This window comes from Trachurus trachurus, assembly GCF_905171665.1.
Source record: "Trachurus trachurus genome assembly, chromosome: 14".
In the NCBI taxonomy this organism is placed as follows: domain Eukaryota; kingdom Metazoa; phylum Chordata; class Actinopteri; order Carangiformes; family Carangidae; genus Trachurus; species Trachurus trachurus.
In genome coordinates, this window is record NC_139903.1 from 23618910 (window position 1) to 23636804 (window position 17895).

Here is a 17895-nt window from a genome sequence, read left to right on the forward strand (position 1 = left end):
AGCAACAGCTCTTCATTGCAGCTCTGTTGATGCTAAAGAGAAATCATCCTTATTAGCACTTTACAGTTTTTGACTTAATCCTCCCAACTTTCAACTCCCGATAACTCAGCTTATTAACATAATTCACCAAAAACAGATGTTAACATCACCTGCACCGTGACGGCCAGCACCAGCCTACAGAAAACCAGGCCATGTGTTCCAGTTTCATGTGTTATTTGACTCTCTTTAGCTGCACAACCATCTGGATGTCACATAAAAACAGGATTTACCATTGAACAAACTCTAGGATCCACTTCTCATTCTTGGTTTGCACGATCTCTGACCGACTCGTTGTTGTTGTGTGGCGGCGGCGGTGACTGCTTGCTCTTCATGCTCCTGCCGTCCGTGGCGGCTCGCGAAGTCTCTGTCACAAAGAGCCGAGTCACCCAGACAGAGGTGACAATGCGTTTGTACTCGTTCCTGAAATTCCTGTTGAGTAAGCCATAGATGATGGCGTTAAGACAGCTATTGAAGTAGGCCATGAAGTAGCTGACCACAAAAAGCCACTCCGGGATGCGGGGAGCCACGCGCAGCGGATCGATGGCCACCGCCAAGCCGATCAGGTTGAGCGGGGCCCAGCAGATGGCGAACAGCACAAAGACCACAAACATGGTGATGAAATTTCGCAAGTCACTTGGTTTGAGGCGTGGGCTCTCCTCAGTCTTCACTTTACGCCGCACCTGGACATGATGAAAACACACAAGATGGCAATTAGACTGTGAGCGATACCAGAAGGCTGCTACCTCTCTGCCTCACTGTTTCACACACGTACAACCACTCCAGGGATCTGCTCCATCTATCTGCTCACTTTCCCTCTTAATTCAACATTCATGATGCACAAGACACATTCCTGAAGCCCTCTAACAGGAGATGTCTTCTTTTCAAACAGTATCTGAATTAATATGACCTATTCAGTGAACCCGCTGTGCTATTACTCAACAACAGTTTTCTATGTGAATTATTAGAAAGGCAGAAGTCTGAAATGTATCCTGCATACAAAACAGTCATTAATGATGTCTTCATCAAACGACTGCCTTTGTAATCCCTATTAATTTATTATTAGTATTAAGAACCATTTATTATGCTGTTCGACACACTGATCAATCACTCATAGATGTCGAAGGCCTTGTGTTGATGGCGCCATCAGGTTTATATCTTGTTTAATTTAGTTCACATTTTAATGGGTCACCGAGGAAGGCGGATGTGATGTTTGTGTGTAAACTCACATTAAGCAGAAAATTGAACGTGTTTCTGAAACACTTAGCTGAAATAGAAACAAGAAAATAAGTACTGGCCTTGCTTTTGGTCCCTCAGGGATACAACAAACTGACCCACTGGTTAAACCGCTATCTTCTGGCTTTTTGCCATTTGCACTTATTTTCCCATGTGTGTTGCTCCTCTCTCGTTTTTGTTCTGTTTTCTGCCTCATGTTTCCATATTAAGTTTTCCTTGTCTACACACACACATGCACACTCTGTTTTGTTACAAGACAAGTTAACAACTGAATCAGAAAAGCTGGAGTGCCTCAGAATAATCTCAGTAATTTAACTTTAATCATCATCACTGTTTCATTTTGAATATTTTTCAGGTCATCATGTTTGTACTCTGCAGTTATCTAGAAAAAGTTTAGTTTTGTAATTAGAGTTTATGTTGCATCAAACCGCAAAAGAACAGGGAGAAAACACGATGTGCCCCTGTACGCCTACAGAGAGATCAGCAGTGGTGCCAACAGAGGGAAGTCTGTCGGCAGACCGCCAGGCTCTGAACAGCTGAGGGAACCGGTGGAGCCACACGTCATCCAAGGAAACCCCTGAATGTGTCGTGAGGAAGTCCCCGGATTTCAACAACTGCAGGATTTCTAACTGGAAAAATCAGTGGTGGGTGAGTCTTTGCTGCTCACGACTGGGTTGTCACAGACACAAAATAATATTTTTTAAATCAAATTTAATTCATATTACTAAATTCACTGACTAAAATGAGTACAATAGTCTCCTCCCAGCTATTGATTAGCACTATTCTTTTGATGCACTTTGCATCTTGGAGATAATCAGACATTCACTCTTCATTTAGACTCAGTCGTTGTTCCATGTGTTCATTTGAAGTCGAGATCCATTGAACTGAGACGTCGCAGCTCCTGGTGTTAGACTGATTGGATTCACTGTATTAAAATTAATTTCTCTCCAGCCCTCGACATTCCCCAAACACAAACACTATGTTGATGTATTTTGTCATTCTATTCTAGCTTTTAAAAAAAACGACTCTTGACTTTTCCAACAAAGGGTCAATTATTAAAGGTCAGAGTCTCAAAACTCAGATGGCCCATATTTCCTACATTGCAGGTCCAATCTGGATGAACCCTGTCAGGATGATGACCCTTGTTATTATTTGGCCCATAGGGTTCTTGAATTATTCAAAACTGATGGAAAGTGTTCAGGTTGTGCTTGGTGTTGTTATTGTATTTAAAAAGAGTCCCACCATTAACCCCTGTGCGCCTGTGGAGAGATAAATAACCAGCAAGAGGAAAAGCAAGAGACTGACCTGAATCACAAGCACCCAGATGCGGAGATAACAGAAGGTAACCACTGCGATGGGGACCAGGAAGTGGACCACCACTACGGCCACCGTGTAGGAACTGCTGACGTTCTGGGCGAAGGTGCAGGAGTAGACCCGGGGGTCGTAGCGCAGGGAACCGACAAAGAAATTGGGGACAATGGCCACCACTGTGAGTAGCCAGATTAAGGCAACAAACAGAAGAGTGTTGCGATAGCTGTACAGCCGACTGTAGGAGAATGAGTGACAGATATAGCAGTATCTGTTCACTGCAATGCCAGTGATGTTGAAAATGGAGCCAATGACACTCAGCCCCATGAGGAAACCGCTGACCTGCACGGGAATAAAGAGAGAGGGGTGTTTATGTCGGACTGCAGTGGGAGTGTTGTAGAGGTAGACAACTGAAACACTGTCTTCGTGAGCCGGTCTTACCATGCATTGTGTGTTTCCCAGCGCCCATCCGTCATGGAAGAGAGCATAAAGAACCAGGGGGTAGGGGTAGAAGGCTACCACAAGGTCAGCAAATGCCAAACTCACCACAAACACATTACCTGCAGAGGAAGAGGAGGACACAGAGAGAGAGACAGTGTCAGTGCTCTAAAATATATTTCACAGTTACATTAACTTCCTGATTGTGACTTGAGTCACATGTTTCATTATCCCGCAGACACCATAATTATACAGTTCTATTAACACTGGATTCGCCCTCTAATGTGGCTGTGGTGGTTTCACCCTCTCAACTTCCCCTCTCAGCACAATGAATTTGCCAACGTGCGCTCAGCCCGTCAGGATAAGCACATTCAACCCTGGTGGCTCATTGCAGCAGGAGGCAGGAGTAGCATTTATCCACTTTACATTTAAAGCACTGACATGGTTTGCATATAAAATTACTACATTCATATTACACTTCACATTTCTCTCTTTAAGGTTGACATTATGTTACAATGATGGTTTGCCCTAAGGTGCAAAGGTACTGTATATCCTTGTGGCTAACACACATGCATTTTACAAAATGCTTCAATTCAAATTGTTACACGTTTCTATATTAAAGGTCCAATGTACTACTGAGCTAGATTTCCATATCCTTTTTTATCATTATGTCTAACTTCTATATTAATGCTAGGAAAGGCTGAAAGTGCTCAGTACACAGAGAAATGCACACAGCCTTTATTCAGAAACTGAGCTTTAATACGAGCCATCAGAACTTCTGTTACTTTGTGATGTCACAACAAAGCAGTCACTGCTCTCTGCCACACACAAAGAGAGGCTCAGAACCTCCTCTCTTCTGATTGGCTCAGTGGCCTGTTATTACCAGAAGGCAAATGAGAAGCCGCAGAGCGATATAAAAACACATTTAGATGCTTTTTGGTGCTAAAACCACTATTTCATCTTGAGGATATCAAAAGTAGTAATAAAAACTAGAAAAGTGTAAAATATGGGACCTTTAAAGGAGACATTATGCCCCTTTTCCACAAATTAAAATAGTTCCCGGGTGTCTTAAAGACATGTCTGTGACATGCTTTGGTCAAAATACCCCAAGTAACAAATATCACAGCACTCTTGTCATCCGCTCAAAACAGCCCTGTTCAGAATGGCTGGTTGTGACCGTTATCAGTGCTCACAGGTAGGGGTGGTATTATGCTAATTCGAAAACTTATTACATTATTGTATGTCAACAGAGGGAACAGCTCATAAAACCACATGGATTTCAATAGGGAGCCTGCAAATTACAGATTTTTTTGTCAGTTCTCTCATTTTGGCGGCCGGAAGGCAAGCCAAACACCTAAATATATGTTATAGAGCCTTAAGAAAGTAATCTTTCCATAATATGTCCCCTTTAAATGATTATTTTACAGACTCTAGCCCAATGTGAGTTAAATAATCTAAAAATGCATTGTTTTGCACAGACCACTGTCCCCACACCAGTAATTCTCAGGGCACTAGGAGCCTATCTCAGCTTGTCAAGCTTGGTGTGATTGTTGGCCAAGTGGGCTGAAATTACATACCAAAGGTTTCAAGCCTCTGGCCCACTGCTGATTGCCTCGCCCCAGACAAAGTTTTATCAGGGATGCCACTCGCTGTGCTTTGACAGAGTAGAGGGACAACCGTATGGACATAGCTCTTGAGCTTCTGTGACACCCAGGCACATAGGTCCTTTTTCATCTAACTGATTTACAACTGAACCAAAACAGTTTGTACGGTCTGTAGTCCACATTATCCAGCTGTAAATAATCATTTGCTGCACAAGTAGCTGCCACGTTTCTGGCTTGTTTGTCAAAAACAACACACTAGAAACTGTGAAGGAAGCTTTCAGAAACAATAAGCCACTGACAGGTCTTGCACTTTATAGGACTCATATCCCACCCAGTGTTTCGCCTACAGATGCCTGCAGAGGTCCTTTGCAGACACTGATCACTCCTGTATTTGACAGGGAGGAACTGAAGTATTGCAGGGACCCCAGACCTTGGTGGTGGGTAGTGTAAAGGAGGGGTGGCCTCCCTGATGTGCGTCTCCTTCTACTTGCCGGGTCTTGCGTAATCAATCTGCACAAACCGTGTCAAAAGTGCATTGTGCAAAACGCACCGGAGCTTTATTTATAGCTTCAGCAAGCGTGAACAGTTTCTACACATTTCTTTCTGTAACTACAGTATATGTTTGGTGTGAGGCTGTCAACCTAGAACTGTCACTATGCACCATGATGCACAAAGTGGAGACAGCAATTCAGCACCTCCTGTACAAGGACATTAGTCACCTCTTATTGTGGGGAAATCACTTTAGACTCCTCTCCTCCATCATTAAAGTGTCAGAGTGCTACAGCTCTGAGCGCTCTGCTTATGTAAAAAGAGGAATAGAGGGGATTTGACTAGTCTTAACTAAGTCAGGCCCACTTCCACTGATGAAGTATTCTGCCAAAAAAAGAAAATAGAAAAATACATTTCTGCCATTACATGACTTAGTTATTAGGGGCCGGGCAGCCTAAGAATCAAGTAAAGTGTGATTACAAGTACGGCAAAATAAAAATGCACCAGTGAAGTGTCACAGAAGTGTGACATTAGGACCTCTGTCCAAATGAGCCTTGGGCCGAAATAAAGCAACCCATCACACACGACCACCGTAGAAAACCACATACTGTACAGAAACTGAACATGTCTCTTTAACACTAGTCTCGCTCGCCAGACCCTCCTCCAGAGAAGAAGGGTCTGGCTGGTCCGCCTATGATTTCGCGATCAAAGAAAAAAACGCTCCGGCCGTTTGGAATTTTTTCAACCAGTCAAAATCGTTGTGGTCGGCGCCATAGCAACGGTGCGCTCGCAAAATATTGCCGGGTGGAAACTGGATTTGGGTCTGCGGTGTAATGACGGTCGGCAACCGTTGACGGATATTTATTCTTCTGTTTGGTTTAACGGCGGTTGGCAACCACTGGCGGATATGTCTTCTTCTGTTCAGTTCATGACACGGATGTATAATAGATCCATGGTTCGGCTCCTGTTGTAGTTTGTTGATGTTTCCCTTTACCAGGCGGACTGTGAAAGCTGCAACACGGAGGCGGGACTTCCGCCGGTTGGCTCGTTCCGACCAATCAGAGGCTAATCGCAGCAACGCACTTCCGTCAGGCCAGACTACTTTGACACTGAAAATAATGATCATGAAAAATATTGTATGTCGCTGTAAAGAACTTACTGAAGAATCTACAGCCAAAGCACCTGTGTAAGGCTGTACAGCTAAATGCTAACATTAGCATTTGGTTCACTATGTTAGTTTGGTGTGTAAGCATGTTGATAATTAGGCCTACCAGTTAGCAGGCAGGAATAACACTATACTGTAGTTCCCTTTCAGTTGATTCACTCGGTACAACACATATGGTATGGGATAGCCTATCACGCCCCCGCGTGGCCTGACTGACTGCCCATGATCCCTGTTTTTGTCACGCCACTCACCTCAACATGGAACAAACCACTGACTATACCCGCGCCGCCACGGTGCCCGACTTTACAGTTCTTAGACCTGGATGGAGCTGAAAAGGCTGGTTTGGTCAACCCTCCGCCTATGGAGGTGTCCCTGGCAGCCTCTCTGGCCCCTGCCCAGAACCACAGTGTTGGCTGTCCCACTAAGCTCCCACCCAAGCACTGCAGGTTCTCCGCGTTGCTCCGTCACCGAATGCGGCGTATTTGCCTAAGATTATCCCTGCAGCTATAGCTCTATGACTTTTGAGCTCTTGAGCTACTGCCCCCCTCCGTTTGCATCTGAGGAGCAGAGGAGGTTACATTCCTTGTGCCTTGTGCGTGCAGCCGTGCACTATGCACTTACATAGACTGCACCCTGTGTGCGTTTATGTGACCAGTTGTTTGTCTGTTCTGCTAATCTGGAAAATGGCAAGGCGCTGACTAAACAGCGGCTTTCCCACTGGATTGTGGAGGCTATCTCCCAAGTATACAGCAGCAGGGGTCTTCTGCCCCAAGGTGTAAGGGCACATTCAACCAGGGACATGGCGGCCTCATGGTCCTTGCTTAAAGGGGTTTCTGTGAGTGATATCTGCGCTGCAGCCAGTTGGTCATCACCGCACACTTTTGTTTGGTTTTATCGTTTGGACCTGATAACCCCTTAAGTGGCTCACTCTGTCCTTTCTGCTGGGTCTACGATGCAATAGAGTATTGGAGGTTTGACTCTGGTTTTTGGTGGCTGCTCTGCGGGGCGTGTATACATGTCCCAGACTATATGTGTTGTACTGAGTGAATTGACTGAAAGGGAATGAAATTTTATTAATATAACTTCTGTTCCCTGAAGGAGAGGAACAAGGTACAACACTATGTTGCCCCGCTGTGCAGCTGGGCTCGGTGAAGAGCGGCTATTGAACTGAAGGAAGACTTAGGCGGTGCACGTACGTGCAGGCAGGGCCTCACATATGTTACCACAGATCATCTGCCGTAAGAGTGTGAATAGAGGTACAGTATTTGCAGTCAGGCCACGCGGGGGCGTAATACAGAAGTTATATTCATAACATATTGTTTTGCAGGTATGTGGACACTAAGACACTGCACTGAACCTGATGACACCACTAAATTAGTCCAATAGCTGTTGAGTCATTTCGCTAAAAGCACAATCTGGATCTCATGCTGGTGTGAGAGGAGAAGTGAAGGATGTCATAAACCATAACAGCCCATCCTTAGTTGATGAGATATTCAAGGTTGAAATTAACAGGAACAATAAATAGTCCAACAGAAAAGCACTATACAAAAACAATAACTAAAAAAGAAGCATACACAACACCTGCCTGCTTCAGATATGTAAACAAAATGTATTCTAAAAGCACTTTTCCATATCTGTATGAGATATCAGTGATTGAGATGTTTCAATGTTTAAATGAACAAATGACAGAAACTCAGATCAGATCAGTGTAAATTACACCTGATATCTGTGCCTGCCTTCTTGTTTTACAATGGATAATACTGAAAAAAGATTGTGACATCACAAGGGAGAACATCATTTGGGAAGTCATGCCAGCGTTCAGCCACAACCAACAAATATGTTGAAAAATGTCTCAATGTGGACAATTGCGGAATTATGACAATATTATATATAATATAATATATTATATATATTTGAATATAAATTGGATGTGTGCAGAGAGAAAGAAAGAATGTAGGCCCTACTGTACATTGAAAAGAAGGATGATACCCTGTATCTTTATATGGGTCTTCTTTTCATTATCCAGCTCCTCTTACATTATAAAGAGAAATTATTTTTTGGTGAAGATAGATCGATGTTCATTACCAGCTGTTTTGTGTGTGTGTGTGTGTGAGTGTGAGTGTGGGCATGCATGACCCACTTCAACACATAAATTAGAAAGAAATATGCTAGAAGACATAGAGTGCACACGGAGGTGTACTGTACAATAAACAGAGGGCAAGAAACAAAAACATCAGACTACAGCAGTCTGTACAATGAAAATGTGTCCACCATCCACATTCAACACATTCCCAACAAGAAAAAACATAGTTAACAAAAAAAAAAACATATATACATATATACATATAATTTCTTGAAGTCATCCTCTTGACAAATATGCCATCATGTGCTGTGGAGGAGCAAGAGGAATTTGAGCAACTACATCAATAATAGAAGAATTACTGCTAAAGTTTTAGATCATTAACTTAACATTAAAAATTATGTATGGGTTTTTCTTTCGAACAACTGCGCTTGGTAATCAAGACTATTTGGATTAATCTGTGCAAAGAGCAGCCTGCCAGCAAAATCAGATCATTATGAGTATGATCATTTAGTTTAAATCAGACAGTAAAACTTTAAATCTGAGTGTGTGAATCTTCGAGAACGAATCAACACAGGATGAGAAAAAAAATGTTTTCTCAAAATATTGCCGACAACTTCTTTTAAACTGACTTGTAATTCATTCAGAAGTTATTCACCCATCCTCCTGAGTCAAAACCTTGAAATATTTCCTTGTAAAAAAAAAAAAAAAACGTCCTCACAGCATCAGGAATGACAGCGAACAAAGGTTTTCCTGATACAGGATTTTCATTTTCAGCTTAAACGTTGAACTCGGTCACCTTCAGCACAGAGCGTGGTGTATTTGGAACTGTGATGGTTCAGCTGCGTGTACTAGAGTTTTGAATTATTCACAAAATTATCACCCAGTCATGATTTCTTTTGAGGTAAGGCAGAGCAGTGTTTAAACTGTGAACCATCTGACCTAATAAATGACCCACTGTTACTCTGCACTGCCAAGGCATCACATCACTTGAATTTATAGAGAATAACTGTTTCACTGTACAGCTGGTACGAGGTGTTAATTGTGCACTAAACCAGATCTCAACTCTTTTATTCTTTTCCAAATTTAGTGATTGTTTGGTTGTTAGCATTATTTACTGCAGAAATAAATTGAAATGTAATTAGGTTTATTCATGACTGTGAGAGTTGTCAATTTTGTTTGGGATGTAATGAGCAGGAAAGTAGTTTTTATACACAATGTTAAATTTGTTGAGTGCATATTATGAGATGTGACTGTGTAACTGACTGTTAAATAGGCGAGGAAGAGATAAAGGAGTGAGTTGTTCAACAGCTTTTTTTACTCAAAACGCACATCTAATGGGCTTGTATCAGTATTGCTGCAAAAGAGCGAAGCAGATGGTGCTGTAATAATCACCGAAAATGAAAAGGGAAAGCCTTCGTGTGATAGATACTGCCGCCGTTCATGACTCGTCTGTCCATGCAATGCCGCTAATACACGAGGAGTGGATAAGCAGCCGTTGCCGCACGTGCGTGGCTTTGGCATGAACCCAGGAAATCTGGATATGTGTGTGTGTGTGTGATGTAGCGCTGCAACCAGCCGCTTCATTTTCCTTGCCATCAGCCTGATAGGAAGCAGCACGCAGTTGACAAGACAGCAAACAAGTGTTTTACATGTGGGGCCCGCACAGATGTGGCGCTGACACACCTGTAAGAGTTTTTGAGCCATCTGCTCACTGAGCCACAGATTATGATGATGATGATCACATTTTGTAATTAATCATAGATGAGAGTCAGAGCTTAACAATGTGCTAATCTTGTTTCAGGATTTAAAGCAAATGTAAACCATAGTTAGATTTCCCTACCACCGGCTTCATTTACCCACAAGCCCCTGGGAACGGGGCACAATTTGAACAACCAACTGTTCAGAGACCTTGAATTTTGATCATTTCCAGATGAAAGCATGTGCATAGTGTTGAGTTAAATTCTCAAGTGCAACATTTTGGGCTGCACCAATCAAAGAGGAAACACACAAACATGAATAGTAAACATTTTTTTCTGTGCCTAATTGGTAGATTGGTAGCTCCTAAGACTGAAGCGTGGATAGCTCTTCACAAGGTTAGTCACATGCACATAATTATGCGTGGAAATGTTGACTGAAAAGTAATCTTCTTTGTCAAAGGAGTGCACAAAGGATCACTGTAATAAACAATCTACAAACCCCAAAAATACAATTTTGTGCATGTCTGTAAGCAATGCCGCAGGGGGAGAGATTGCAATGATTTTCGTCTCATTTTCTTTTTTTAAACGTCTCTCTTGTGGGAGGAAATGCTAGGCAGATTTGCCTTGTTTGCATTTAAATTTGTTTTCAGTGAAGGAACAGTGGCCAAAAAAGGACAAAAAAGATGGTTAGGGAATAATGACAGGAATGGGAACTGACTCCAGAAGGGAGTTAAGTGGAGGGAAAGTGGTCAGGGATGATACAAGCTGCATTTTCATGTGGAAAGGCGACATTAAAAGTGAGCAGCAAATCTCATTTAGCACGGGTAAATAATATGATTCCCACGAGACATGATCAGGGACAATTAGCAGCCTGTTATTTCATAAAGAGGCTGTCACCTCTGGTCATTCCTTCAATCTGTTTAATAGAGAGAAAAGACCAGAAAAGAGAGAGAGAGTGAGAGCGAGCAATGTCTGGCTCCATCTGCAGTGATGAATGAACAAAGCTGTCAACAGGAATTGGAGAATTAGGAAACGTAAGAAAAAAAGCGGATTCAGAAGGTCAGCGGAGGATGGGATTTTCAGCCACAGAAGAAGAGAGAGGAGAACAATCCAAACACGAGATGAAATAGTAAGACGTTTCCGCATCGCTTTTTAGGCAAGGCAATAAAAAGTCTTGTCATCACCAGTATACATCAGAGCCCTTTCCTCAGCACAGAGAAATGTCTGTCTATGCTGGAGCTTGTCTATGCCAGCAGCTTCTTCACTCCACTGCCCCGCAGACTGCCCGGTCATACATATCAGTCTTGGTTTGGCCCAGGTAACCTCACAGGAGAAAGAAATGTAAACCTTTCTCCCACTTCCTCCACTGTCTGTTCCTTTATTGTCTGTTCACTGAGCTCTTCCTCACATTTCTCCATCCAACCGGTATTAGATTTGAACGATATGACCTAATCACCCTCCCTCCTCGCTCCCTAATGATCCGTCTTTCACATAAGCAGCTTTTTTTTTTTTTTTACTTTTTTTTTCAATTTTGTTTTCAGAGGTTGAATGCATTTCCCTGAGAAGGAAAGATACTGAAGAGACACAGACAGAAAGGTGAATGGTCAGGTCATGCTGCACGGCTGAAACGCTGCTATGCGAAGAAAAAGAACGACTTTTAAAAGATTTTTAAAGTGCACTTCATCGCTCTCTTGACAACCATATTATAACAAGAATTCAGGGAAGAAGTGAAGCGGCTGCAAAGTTTGAGTCTCTTCTTACAGACTTGACAATAAGCATGCTGTAACGGAATAGCATTTATCACCTTGGGCAAATACTGTACAGTAAGTTCAACTTTACTCTCTCATGGGCTTCCATTTTATGCAGAAGCAAGGACAATCATAGCCTCCGGTACATCCAAATCTATTTGTAAGTGTCTGATAGTTCTTTAACAAAGAGTAAAAACCATTTAAGCTGCTGCAGGCAAAGTGGATGATGTGGCAACCTGAGATGACAGCCACAGGTAACCTGACAGTGGCGTCACTGTCGACCTGTGCCTTGTTTGTAGTGTTGATCAGTTTGAAGAGTCCAAATATTTGCCTCATAGCGAAATATTTAATTAGTAAAATACTAATAAGTTCATTTCTCTTGGTCCTGATTGCGTTAATTGGTGTAAACATCCCTGAGGTTACATTTTAATTAGAAACATGCGTCAATTCATCCACCCGGAGATGTGACAGGATTTGACCCGTCTTCATTTACCTGGAAGTTAGAGCTTGAATCATTCCAGCTAAAACGAGTACGCGGACGGGATTAGAAAAATAACAGGTTAAAGCTGCAGATTATCGTTGAGATGTTAGAAATTGAATTACAAAAACAGACGTGCTCCATTTTTAAACACCACAAAGGCTGCATTTGATTAAACATGCAGGCTTTAGTTGTGTTTATTATTATTTCTGCTATTCTTGTTTCAATCTGACTGCTTTGTTACTATGATATTTGCATTACTGAACTTCAGGGATTTATGTCATAGTCTGTCTTATCTAGCATTTGAACCAACACATTTTCTTATCTGCTGCTCTTATGGTAACATTCTTTGTTGTGTTTATGTAACTCACATGGTAAAATAAAAGGGAGTTTCCTCCCTACTGTTGCCAAGTGTTTGCTCATTGTAGGAAGTGTGGGCTGTATTGTGTAAGGTCTTGACCTTACCCTGTAAAGTGCCTCAAGAGAATGTGTGTTATGACTTGGCGCTAAACAAATCAAATTGGATTGAATAGAAACTTTTGTTGAGGCTAGAAAATGAGAACAGTTATGACGAAGGACAGCCAACATTAACTGTTGGTAGAAACAGGATGCAGAGCACAGTGGTGGTGTGAAAGTCTTTTTCCTTCCAACCAACCTCCTGTCGAAGAGATTTAGCAGCACTCACTTCTACCTCTGGCTAAAAACACTGCAGAGAGACTGCTTTTGATGGAGGAGTGTTGTTTCAGGTGCTGGTGAAACGGTATAATGTGGTCCACCAAGTGCAGTTAGAGAAACAGATCCAGAAGTTTAAAGTCTTACAGATGCCGATACAGTGGACAGAGGTTTATAAAAGGATGAGATAGGAGTGAAACTCTGAGTTGCAGCAGGTAAACAGTAAATAGCTGGCATGTGCACTTTCCAAAGCAGATGATGTCACAGCGCGGTCCAGCAAAAACCTGAGCCCGGTTCAACTTTTCTGTTGGACGACCCTGCAGGTTTCTAGCTGGGTGTACGCTCCGGTTTGGCATACCTGCCTCATCGACAGACCGGTCTCATTTAAATGAATGAGTGAGGGGTGGGAGGTGTTGGGCGGGGGTGGGGAGCTGCTTCAGTCAGTAAGTGTTCTCCATCACCTCGATCACTGCTACATAACTGCGACACTTCAACCACGGGATGTGAGCGAGTGTCTTTAAGCCGGTGTTAAGTTACTCTTAAACAAGAGCTGCAGAGTCAAACACACTCACTGGAGGGAGAAGTGTGCAGGAACTGGGTGCTGAATATTTCAGTAAATATGATTCAGCTGTAGGTCGGCTCCCACTTTGAAAACCAGCTTCGCAAAGCAGCTCTGTCCCTTAGCTGCCTCCCTCAGGTCTCTCTCTCTTTGCCTCTGTCGCTTCTCCTTAGAGGCGCTGTCACAGGCGGTTTACAGTGTAAACACTGTGCAACACCCAGGATGAACCTTCATTCATAAATTACATTAACCTTTAGTCAGCACTGCCTCTGATTGTCATGGTGCAGTGCTGAGCATCTGGCTCCGAGATATCCAATGCAACACGGTGAAACCAGATGTATACACCTTCCACTGTGGGAGCGGCATAAATTATCTCTAATCATAAACACACACTAAAAAAAAAAAAAAAAGTCAATGCACATCAGCAGAATAATACAATTATTTTTTACTTCAATTGGTGCCAGAGCTTTATATATTTACATACATTTTTTTAAATCTTATTTTTGTTTCTGGGCATAACCCCCCCACCCCCCCCCCCCCCCCCCCCCCCAAAAAAAAAAAAAACCTGTCTATTTGATCACAGCAAAAAACGCTCTGCTCTGTGCTAATTAGCCGAGAACCAATTAAGGAACTGCGGTGCTGTATAACCTTATAGTTTCAGGCAAACACGCAAACCAACCGTAGCCACTGAGTAAATAACCTCTGTGATGATAAAGAACAGTTTAAATCATGTTCACAGAAAGAAAGCCGGTGAAGGAAAGTGCAGACGAACAACAAGAAACAATGGTGGTGATACATTTCCCACATTTATATGAGCAACAGCAGGGATAATGGTGAATTATTAAATTCGATAATACTCTCTTAACTACATAACTGCATACATTAAGTAAAGAGACACTTGTTTTAATCCAGTCCTCATGTTGAGTGTTGTGTGTATTCTAATTACACAACAGTTCAATATTTGCGAACGGTTTTACTTGTACTTTATTATGCAAATAACTGCTCTGTGTTGCCCCTGCATACATACAATTTGCATATTAAAGCACAATCAATAGTTGTTTTCATTTAACAGGACAAAGGGTCACATTTGTGTCCTGCTCAGAGGGAAACGACCACACTGCAACAAACTTATCGTTCATCTTCTGCTCCGTTTGAGCATCACTTTGGGCTGCTGCCTGTGTTAATGTTTGTCTAACTGATGCCACACTCTTCCAGTTTATGCTAAACACACTCCTACCCATGTGTGTGTGTGTGTGTGTGTGTGTGTGTGTCAGTGTGTGTGTGTGTGTGTGTGTGTGTCTGAGTGTGTGTGTGTGTGTGTGTGTGTGGGCGCGCACATTTAGAGTGTAAAGCTTGCACACGCTCAAATTGATGCCTCTTTAAACAGAGAGTAGATTATATTTTTTAAATAATAAGCGTGATGGGAGCTGGAGACTTTTTCAGCATCCACACTCATTTGTTTTAGACCACGGGCCTCTGGGAAATCTTTCCACACAAATCTGAACAAAATAAAATTTAACTACGCAGCAACTCCTTGACAAATGGGAATGGAAGGAACTTATTTTTTTGTTATGACAAAACTTGAGCTCAGTTATTATGGCACATTGAAAAGTATTCCTCATAGTATGATACATTTAATACTTAAGTGAGTATTTTTTATGTTTATGGACAGCATTATTTATTGTTCTTGCTGTGGGGTTTACTATTAAGGCTCCTGTATAAAACAATAATATAATTTACATCCAAACCACATTACTGTAAGATGTCTGCAAGAGAATAATATATGAACAGCTGTTGTAGACCAAAGTGCAACTATTTCCCCTTTAAACTGCTGTAGGTTTTCAGGTCTCTAAATTTAGATAATTAGTCAAGCTAAGTGTTTAATTAAAGTAGAATACAACTAAAGAACAACAACAGACAATATCAAAAGGAAAAACATGCGGTGGCCATTACAGTGTGTGATGCACTGGGCAGACAGATGGTTGTGTGTCATGTGCAGACCAGAGAACGTGACTCCATTACCATATACATGAGGGCACGCAGACTTGGAGATACATCAGAGACACGGCCTGAAAGTGAAATCATCCAATTTTGAGTCATGCATTGTGTCACCTTTATCAAAACCAAAATCTCTGTTTTGTCACACAAGACATGGCAAATTGCTCCCCTGTCTGAAAACCTCCTTGGTTTCACATCACAATGAGGAGAGGTTGTGTTTGTCTTCCACACAGTGTCTGACCGTTGCATAATTAGTGGTGCCGGTACATCTGGCTGTTGTGCGTTGAGGCGCGTGCTTTCCGGGTGCCTGCTGATGGTTTACCCATCGCGGGCTTCGTGCTGCAGGAGAAGTGGAGCATATGGATGCAGCGCCACTGGATGTTGTGATGTTGTGTCGGGTGAAGGGGTGAGAGAGAGAGATTTACAGCTGGTGGGTTCATTTCACGCACAGAAACCAACGGTCTGGTAAAATGTTATTGTTTGTCATGCCTGCGCTCCATGATACTGAATGGGTCTGTGGCGCATGAACCATTTAACTCGGCCTTGTTTTTCCTCGTCTCTCTCTTTCTGCCTTTGTTTTCCTGCAATATAGGAATCAGCCAACCCACTCTGTCCTTTGGCAAAAAGAATGTGTCTCCATACAGTGGTAATAATGTCAAGCATTCTTAACAGTGCTATCAATAAAGAGCTATGATCAATAAGGTCTTCTTGGATGGAGTGGGTGTCAGTCTGACTGGATAATTGTTGCTTATAGGTTTTTAGGACAAGACAGCACTGACAGGCTAATGGCTCAGCATACTCACCATGCAGTATGCAGCACTGTGATTTTGTGATCTGTGATTTGCCAGATAAGCCAGGCTGCAATATACGTAGATAAAGCCTAACAGTTTCCACAAGTAGCACTAGTTCATTACTGGAACTTGAAATTTAGGAGAGCCACCTAAATTAACATGCATTGCAACACAATGCTGTGATAATAAAGAGACAATTTAGAGAAATCATGGCTCTAGATGAACTTTTTTTTTTTTTTTTACTTGGAACACTTGTGTCCCTCAATGAAATTTTAAGGGGAACAAACTGAAAATGTAATGCTACTGTTGATAAATGTGCCATTTCATTTCATGTTCACAATATTATCACAAAGGTACATGAACTACTAAACAAATACATTTAAATATTAACCTGAGGTAATTCTCATCACCAGAACTAGTTAATTCTCACATGAGGTATCAAGTTAAAGTGTCCTAGCATATATCTAACAAACTTTCCCCAGTAAAATGATGAACCTGACATTAAGAAATAACTCTAAAGGTGTTATTGCAACCCTTCAGTGTTCCCGAATGTGCTACGTGGTGCACATGATGTCCTTTGTCAGGTGTTGTGAACTGTGCTGTGTGAGCCAGAGTCCATGTGAGAATCTCTCAAAACCCAAGTCCTGCCAAATGATTTCTCACGATTTGTCAAAGACGACACGATTGGGAGAAATTCGCTTGAGTGCAGCATCTTATGTAAGAGAGCTGGAGCTGATAAACACACACACACACACAAAGTGCCAGAGGAGGGAGAGGTGACACTGGGGGCTCACTAGTGGAGGTGGCACGTAGTGAATGCAGTGAATCTGAATAATGGAAATAATAATAAAAAGCTGAACAATGTGCCTTTCTGTCACTCTGCACACTTTGGAAACACACAAAAAGTTTATTACACACATTGGGCCACTTGTGAAAAAAAGATGTGTCTGTACTGTAAGGAGTTAGTTTACCCAAGTTGCACACAAAAAGAAACTACAACAAAAACAAACATTAATGTGTCTCACTTACACATCACTGTCCTGTGTGAGCTGTTTTACACTGGAGCTACATTTTTACTAAAGAAACTGTCTGTGAGAAGTGTTTTGAAGTGTTTGAACAACAGAACAAGAGATATTGAATTTTTTGAAATGACATTTTTAGTACCGTAGTGATGCAAAACTCCACAGTAAAAAATCCTCTCTCCTCCATTGCTTTTAGGTGATGCATAGGGGGGAGATTTCATAAGACAAATCCATATGCATATTTCTTTTTTAAATAGTCATCCCTCCCTCTAAGTGCAAGATACTGGCTGAATGTTCACAGTCAGCACTGATGTAGCCATTGATCTGTGGTGGCAACTGCTCGCAAGTGTGTAATCTTGAAGTGAATATGAACATTATTAAAGGGAGGGAGAGAGAGAGAGAAGAGCTCTCAAGATCTTGGGATAATCAGAACACATCTGTGAAATCAAACAGTTATAGCAGCTACAGTGAAGTTAAAAGTGTGGTATTGATCAGGGCAATCACCAAAGAAACATCAGAAGTTTCAAGGACTTGGAAAGTTAAAGTTTATCCAGCACATAAGTCATGTGGG

The 17895-nt window shown here is 42.0% G+C and overlaps 1 protein-coding gene across 1 annotated transcript in view; it reads right to left on the bottom strand.

The window, feature by feature from the left end:
- Positions 1-296: 296 nt before the first annotated feature.
- The window catches only part of mtnr1bb (melatonin receptor 1Bb), a gene marked incomplete at its 3' end in the record, with an annotated part of 33362 nt that continues 15763 nt past the window's right edge, over positions 297-17895 (bottom strand). The window contains exons 2-4 of the mRNA XM_083986310.1: positions 3022-3140; positions 2578-2922; positions 297-719 (exon numbers count right to left, since the gene is read on the bottom strand). Of these exons, the coding sequence (XP_083842436.1) occupies positions 297-719; positions 2578-2922; positions 3022-3140 (887 nt within the window). The remainder of the gene's footprint in view (positions 720-2577; positions 2923-3021; positions 3141-17895) is intronic.